The sequence below is a fragment of the Leptopilina heterotoma genome, unplaced genomic scaffold (genome assembly GCF_015476425.1).
Source record: "Leptopilina heterotoma isolate Lh14 unplaced genomic scaffold, ASM1547642v1 Lhet_21, whole genome shotgun sequence".
In the NCBI taxonomy this organism is placed as follows: Eukaryota; Metazoa; Arthropoda; class Insecta; order Hymenoptera; family Figitidae; genus Leptopilina; species Leptopilina heterotoma.
The window spans coordinates 329,607-338,204 of record NW_025110925.1 but is presented as its reverse complement, the minus strand read 5'-3'; the positions used below and the strand labels follow the sequence as shown (position 1 = coordinate 338,204).

General features: G+C 30.3%; 1 protein-coding gene across 1 annotated transcript; it reads right to left on the bottom strand.

The window, feature by feature from the left end:
• Window positions 1-7,525: 7,525 nt before the first annotated feature.
• Window positions 7,526-8,524, bottom strand: LOC122501430. The gene has a single exon (XM_043610880.1). The coding sequence runs from the start codon at window positions 8,522-8,524 to the stop codon at window positions 7,526-7,528; it is 999 nt and encodes a 332-aa protein (XP_043466815.1).
• Between the last annotated feature and the right edge of the window lie 74 nt (window positions 8,525-8,598).

The following is an 8,598-nucleotide window of genomic DNA, read 5'->3' as shown; positions in this document are numbered from 1 at the left end:
TAAAAATTTTTTTTTTTATTTTTCGTTTTTTTTGGGTTTATTTGTTTAAAAATGATTTATTTGACATTAGGCAAGTACTCTGTCAAAAAACAAGACCGTTTACGTGAAATAAACAAAAAATTTTTTTTTTTTTTGAAATTTCAATTTTTTAACTTTACAACTATTCTAAAGCTTTTGTTAAATAAACAAAGATCTTTTATTTACTAAATTACTTGTTTACGTATACTTTAACTTACCTACTACTTAACACCTATCAGAAAATAGTTTTAGTAGGCTAAAAATAGAATTTAACATTTTGCCCCAGCCATTTAACTTTTCGCCCCAGCCTGGGGCGAAAAGTTAAAAAAAACAAAATTTTCAAAAAAGAACAAAACATGTATTTTATGCGAAAATATCAGAAACTTTTTTATTGAAAATTGTAGAGGACAAGTTGCCCTGCAATATTGATATATAAATATTTGCATCTAAGCGGATTATATTGTCTAAAAAAATCATTTATGCAAAATTTAACTTTTCGCTCCAGTCTCCCCTACAGTCGCCCATCCAGTTATATATAGAGATCAGTGATTTGCTTCGAATAGAAAGGCTCTTATGGAGCACTCACAGCTCTGCCTGCCTGTGCAGGCAGCAATTGGAGTAAGAGAGAAAGTCAATTAGAGTGAAAGAGACAGTAAATTCAAATTTGTATACTGCCTACTAGCTGTGAGTGCGCCTTTAGACGCAGTCCAAGTTGTTAATTTATTATATTATACCTTAGATAAATATACTAGATGCGGCGAGGGTCGATGGTGGGGACTACCGATATATATAGCATACTAAATTTTCAGTGTATGTTAGTGCTGCCCTCTTCAACTTTTCGCCGTTTCCAAGGATACCGCTTGGAAATCGCGTTTTTTGAGTCGTGAAAGGCTAAAATTTCATTTCTCGCCAATATCACTACTTTTTTTTTTGAAAACAACGTGTTTTTCAATAAAAACTAATAAATCAATTTTTTAAAATAAAATTTTTAAAAATAAAGAACTTTTAATTGAAAATAAAAAAACCTAATTATTATTTTTAATTAACTTTCTTATAAATAAAATAAAATATTTTGATTATTAATTGTAATTAATTTCCTTTATATAATAAAAAGTTATTAATTAGTTTTTTAATTGAAACAAAATTTTTTAATTATTAATTAAATTAATTAATTTAGTTATTAAATGTATTATTAAAATAATTTATTTAATTATTAAATTAATTATTAATTAATTTTTTTAATTAGTTAAATAACCCCACATAACCTTGGAGTGCAGAATCCAAGGTATCTGTAGGCAGATTTCCCAAAATTCCCTAGGCAAAAAAATAAATAATAATAATAAAAATAATTTAAAAATAAATAAAATAAAAATCAATAGATAATTATAATGTTCATTATAATGTAATGACTCGATAGAGTTTGGAGCTCAGTTTTAAATTTGACGTTGCAGTTTGAAATACGTAGCTATATTTTTACTTAATTTGAGAAATTACATATTTTTATTTTATTAATTTATTTTATTATAAATTATTGTATTGTGAACCGTTATTTATTTATTTATTTATGGTATTTTATTATTTATTTTGCATGTGCTATTTATTATTTTTATTTATTATTAATTTTCATAATTGTATTTTTAATGTTTCATAAATTTTAATTTTTTTTATTAATTAATTTTTAATTTGTTATTAACTTGTTACTAATTTTATTATTGATTATTATTTTTCACAATTTTAAATTTAAACAATTTTTTTCAATTATTTTTAAATTTATTTGATGAATATTAATTTTTTTATAATTTTCTTTTACTCGAGACTCTACTCCATCGTCAGGGCATAAAAATTTAAGTCTTCATCTATTTTAATTATATTTTTTTTTTGGTAAGATAATTATCCATTAATTTTTATTTTATTTATTTATTGTTAAATTATTTTTATTTTAATCATGTATATAATTTTTATTATTATTTTAATTTTGTATATTTTTTTGGATAGACTTCCTGAAGAGGAAATCATTTAGATTTCTGAATTTTAATTTAAAAATTTTGTTTAATAGAATAGGAAAGGCTAAAAAAATACATAAAGTTTGAAAAATGAGGAATACTTTATAATAAACGATAATAAAATTTCTATAATGCAAAGATTTTTTAATTTTTAAACAAATATTTTCTGTCTGAAAAAATTTTACACTGAAAAAAATGTATTTGATTCAAATAACCGATTAATTGACCGATCAATTAAATCAATGTAAAATGTAAAATTTTTCTTTTGAAAATTGTTGATTGAGAAATGTTTAAAAACATTTGTTTGGAAAAATCGCCCCCAAAAAGTGTTTTCCCGCGTTTCATATCTCACTCCTAAATAATTAGAGATACTTAGTTCCGATTTATCATGATAATTAGGGGAATTCATGATGATAAAGAATATTCTCGGAATTCGCAAGTAATTTTTGAAATAAATATTGAAAAACAAAATAACAAAAGTTGGATTTTTGGCAAAAGTGAGATCTATGTGTCAGTGGTCAAGGAGGTGGCGCCGATTCTCGGAAGTGGCCGCGACTTTAACTAAGGAAATGTATTATAACCTCGCAAATTACTCCACTTTGAATCGTTAATAAAATAATTTTCTCGCAAAATTTTATCCTCTCAAAATGAGACCGTGATATCAAACCGTTTCTCTATATTTACCAAAAAACCCTGACTGAAAATATTCTTTTCTTATTTCTTTTTAAATGAGAACGATGAGAACGCGATCACGAAAACATTATTTTTTCCCGGATTCACACATTTAAATATACAACGAAATAAAAGAATTTAATTTACTATAATTAATTATATATAGTTAAGAAAAACAACAATTTTTTTTATAAATTGTATACAATTTTAATCTTAAATTTGAATGAGAAATGATCGCTTTGTTAGTATTTTCAAACATTTCCGCCTTTAATAGACCGAAGATTGACGAAGTAATCCGATTGGTCCGATTATAAGAGGCACACGAAGGGCACATGATCTACACTAACGCCACCCTGGATTCATGTGCCTAAACTAACGCCTCGCCGCATCTAGTATATTTATCTAAGATTATACAGTTGACTTTTGTTGAATTTGTGTTGAAAAGTTTATATTTTTTATTACGAATTATGATCTCAGCTAATGTTTATTATAGGTTATTTAGGAAGTTATGTATGTTCAAGACTAAAGAGAAAAATGTTCAGTATTAATGCCATGTTCCCACATAGCACAATAGTATGAGGTAAGGTTATGTTGAGTACTAATCGTAAGGCACATAAGGTTACACAATATTGCTGCGGTAGACCTGAGGTGAACTAAAAACTTCCGCCATGGAGGTAAGGTTACATGTTAGGGTGTGGTGAGTATATATGATAAGGCCATGGTAACCTTACACGTTAAGGTTAAGGTAACCTTACACGTTAAGGTTGATGTAACCTTACACGTTAAGGTTGAGGTAACGTTACATGTTAAGGTTGAGGTAAGGTTACATGTCAAGGTTGAGGTAAGGTAATTATTAAGTTGTAAGGTTGAGGTAAGGTTAAGGTAAGGTTGTGATAAATTTACCAGTTATGGAAAATATTGAAAAAATAATTAATAAATAAATATTCAATTAAAAAGTTAGTTTGTTGCTCCTCTCTATTTTGGAAACCTGACATGAAGCAGAAAATTTTGAAAACAAATTTGGGGGGACTGGGATTCGAACCCGGGATCGACGCGCATAAACCTATCATTCTAACTAACTGAGCTAAGTAGAGAACTGGCAGAAGGAAAATTAATGTTGCCTTTAAGGTGAACCAAGAAGATGATTAACTCCTTAAAGGCAATATTAATTTTCCTTCTACCAGTTCTCTACTTAGCTCAGTTAGTTAGAATGATAGGTTTATGCGCGTCGATCCCGGGTTCAAATCCCAGTCCCCCCAAATTTGTTTTCAAAATTTTCTGCTTCATGTCAGGTTTCCAAAATAGAGAGGAGCAACAAACTAACTTTTTAATTGAATATTTATTTATTAATTATTTTTTCAATATTTTCCATAACTGGTAAATTTATCACAACCTTACCTTAACCTTACCTCAACCTTACAACTTAATAATTACCTTACCTCAACCTTGACATGTAACCTTACCTCAACCTTAACATGTAACGTTACCTCAACCTTAACGTGTAAGGTTACATCAACCTTAACGTGTAAGGTTACCTTAACCTTAACGTGTAAGGTTACCATGGCCTTATCATATATACTCACCACACCCTAACATGTAACCTTACCTCCATGGCGGAAGTTTTTAGTTCACCTCAGGTCTACCGCAGCAATATTGTGTAACCTTATGTGCCTTACGATTAGTACTCAACATAACCTTACCTCATACTATTGTGCTATGTGGGTTTATATTATTGAAATAAAAAATTTTAATTAAACATTTTTAAATTTAACCTTAGCTTTTTGTATTTAATTTTTTACAATATATTTATCATAAATAATCCTTAAAAAACGCACGAGACTCGCATTTCACTCTCATGCATCATGCACCTTTATGACATGCGAGCGTAATGCGTCTCATATGAGGACGCATCTGTACATGCATGCGAGCGATATGAGACGCATATCAATCCCAAATTTTTGTCTGGGATGCCGCTATAGCGGTCATACACATTGGTGGCACGAATTATTTGCAATTATTTGCAATGGCGGCTATCGTTAACCTAAAAATTAACTTTATTGTTAATCTTTAACAGGGTTGCAGACGTAATATATACGTAACGTAAATTACATGGTTTTTTTTACTTATATTACGCACGTAAATTACCTCAAAAATTTTAAACACAATGCATTTTATTGTGGTGGGAGGTAAAATACGTATTTTACAAATGTAAAAAACCCATGTAATTCACGTCAAAAACTCTGAGTTGCGCGCAACTGTACAACCCTGATCTTGAATCCTTTAACTTACAAAAATTTCCTCTTTTCATCTCAGAGATTTCCCGTGGGAAATATATATATATATATATCGAAAATATTCGACCGAGATAATAGTCTATCGTCACATGGGCAATTCTCTGGAACCTTTAACTTTTGACTTGAAAAAAAATTTACTAGCACATTAATAAAAATTTGTATATAAATTTAAAGTACCTCCTTGTATCTCGATAATTATTGAAAATTTTAAGGCGTGCTTTTATACACAAATAAAAAAAAATAATTGTGCGAATGTGCGTACAAGTTTGATAAATTTTTATAGCTTCGTTTAATTGTGCCGAATCAGTTACGGTCCTGACATAACCGGATTCTCTGTCGAATTCAGGAACAATATTCTTCAATAATTTCAATATAAATTATAGAACATAAAAATTTCAACTGTCCACAGTTTCAGTAGGGAAGACTAGGTGCGGTTGTTACGCTGTGCAGTTGTTACAAATGGAATATCTCAGAAACAGTTAGTTATAATTATAGAGATGGGGTTCCAAAGAGAAAAATGTTTAGTTTTTATGTACGAACTTACTGCAATATGTTTAAAAATTATATGCAAGCTTTACAAGTAAAAAAATAGGCACATTGGTTTTTAGAGGCCAAAAGTAAATATTTCTCTGCCTGATATTTTTTAAATAATTAATAGACCTTTATACTTAACAAAGTAAATTTTTTTAATATCAATTCTATGAGGATTAAGCATTAAAAAACTGCCTTAGTTGTCCACATTTAATGTATACTTTTTTAATAAAGTGTTTTATTGTTAAAAATGTACCTGTTGTGCAGTTGTTACAAGTGATAATGAGAACGGATATTTTTTCCAACATTCAACAGATTCGTTTGAAATGTAAAATATTTGTCAAAAATGTAATCACACTTATTTTTAATGAAAAATCTCATGGTTTTTCTAAATTCGTCTTCAAAATTAATGAAAAAAAACTTTCTTAAATTTCTTTCATTTCGAAACAATATTAATTCTGCCATCTCTATGGAACTGTCACGTACTATTACGTTGAGCCAAAAATTATAAATAATTAATAAAAATGGTTATAAAAAATTATTTGTCTTCAATTTAGAAATTTTATAGATGATTTTTGGTATTGTAACAACCGACATCCACTTTGTGCAGTTGTTACAATTTACACGCTGTCACTCAAATGCTTGTAGTTAATTAAATAATAGATATAAGCTAAATCAATTATGGCCTTTTAAAACTTGATAATTAATCGTTAGACCAAACAAATTGGAGTTAAACTCTAATCACAGTAACTGTTTTTATCAAAATTGTAACAACTGCACCTAGTCTCCCCTAAGTTTTAAGCTTTCATTCTATATATTGTTGAATTCATTTTATTAAGGCACTCTTGAAATATCTGCAAGTACGTTTGCAGTTACGGTCCTGACACGAAAATAATAAAATTTCCTGACACGCGGAAATTTTTCGAAATTAAATATATCTTTACTTTCCAAATGCGTATAATCTTCTAATTATGTACTTTTAAAATAATCCTTAGGTATTCATTTACATTTATGTATTCGTCGTTTTATTGTATTTTGATGTGCCAACTTATAAAATTAGTTTATGTTTCCGATGAAAGTATATCTAAAGGGACTCACGTGATTTGCTTACTTTACCACATTAAAAAATATATATTAATTACTAAACATAATTTAATAATTTTAAAACTAACATATTTTAATATTATTAAACATTCTTTACATGGAGCAATAATTCTTGTTATAAAACATTTGATATATATATTGAGTCATTGCATAATAAAATATAAGACACCTACACGGAGAGAAAAAACGAGGCTTTTCCCCGTGACTTTAATCATAGCCCATGATCTCTGCAGCAATCTCATACATATTGTTTAGTTTATTTTAGCTGGGTTTCACAAATAAATTCGAATAAAAGACGAAAGCGTGTGTGCGAGAACATCTTTTTATCGCCATATTGAAAACAGTAGTACATAAAAAGAAACGGCAGAGGCCGATAAAACATTTCAGCGGGAACAGATTAAAAATTCAAATTCAAACATGCCCCCCAACTTGAAAGATCTAGCTTTCAAAATTAAGATATAAATCGTCAAAGAGTGAATACAATTTACATAAATTTAAAAACAACACATTAAATTCACAAATTTGAAGGAACATTGGAACATTTAAATTTGAAGTAAAAGCAAATAATAATAATTATAATTTTACAAAAATCCCCTTTTTTCACTTCATAGTCTTTCGTTATTCGATCGGCAACGGGCAGACAGACGTTAACGCTCGTTGAGTTTTGCCCGAACACGTCCTAAGAGTGACAGCACGAACGACTCCATCCTTGCCAGGATGCAGTTCTATCACTCTTCCTAGTTTCCATCTTAGGGGGGGAAGATCTTTGTCCTTGATTAACACTAGGGCATTCTCGTTGATTTGCGGGTGTGGTTTTCTCCATTTAATTCTTTGCTGAAGCTCGGAAATATACTCTTGGCTCCATCTTTTCCAAAAATGCTGTTGAATTTGCTGGATTAATTGTCACCTGGAGAGTCTGTTTTCGGGTAGATGTTTCAAATCTGGATCAGCAACAGCAACTGTAGGTCTCCCTAGCAAAAGGTGAGCTGGGGTCAAAGGAGAATAATCGTGTGGGTCTGAGGAAAGAGGAGTTAAGGGGCGAGAATTTAACAGACCTTCAATTTGTACAATAAGAGTATAAAACTCTTCAAAAGTTAATACTTGGTTGCCGGCAACTCGTTTTAGATGGTACTTAGTGGACTTTACTCCGGCTTCCCAAATTCCACCAAAATGTGGAGAATAAGCCGGAATAAAGTGCCAAGTAAATCCCATGTCGTGTACGACATCCCTCAAATTTTCATTTTCTCGAGCTAAAAAGGTTCCTAATTGATCGAGCTCATTCCTTGCTCCCACAAATGACAAACCATTGTCTGAATATATGTGACCCGGTTTTCCTCGACGAAAAACAAATCGTCTAAGTGTAGCAATGAACGCTTCGGAAGTCAAATCAGAGACGAGCTCCAAATGAAGGGCCTTTGTTGCAAGGCACACAAATACGCTTATATAACACTTGCTAGATTTTGCTCCGCGACCCTTTCTGTCCTTTATCATGAAGGGCCCTGCGTAGTCCACTCCAGTGTTATAGAAAGGAGGTGACGGGGAAACACGGGCTTTCGGCAAGTCACCCATAATAGGATTCGTTATTCTCGGTTTTACTTTAAAGCAAGTAATGCATTTTCTAGTCACATTTTTAGCAAGATTGCGTCCCCCCAATGGCCAAAACTGCTCACGAATAGTGTAAAGCAATAATTGAGGACCCGCATGCATTAAACGTCTATGTTCGTTTTCAAAAAGTAATTTAGCAAATTTGTCAGATGCAGAAATTAGCATAGGGTGCTTTTTGTTCTCGTTAAAGTCGGAATTGTTCAATCTACCACCAACTCTCAATATATTTTTATCGTCAAGAAAAGGATTAAGCGAAGACAAATTTCCCTTAGTTATTACTTTATTTTGAGACAACATTTTTATTTCATTCGAAAACGTTCTTTTTTGAGAAATTCGCACCAAATCTAGTTTTGCATCTTCTAGTTCAACGG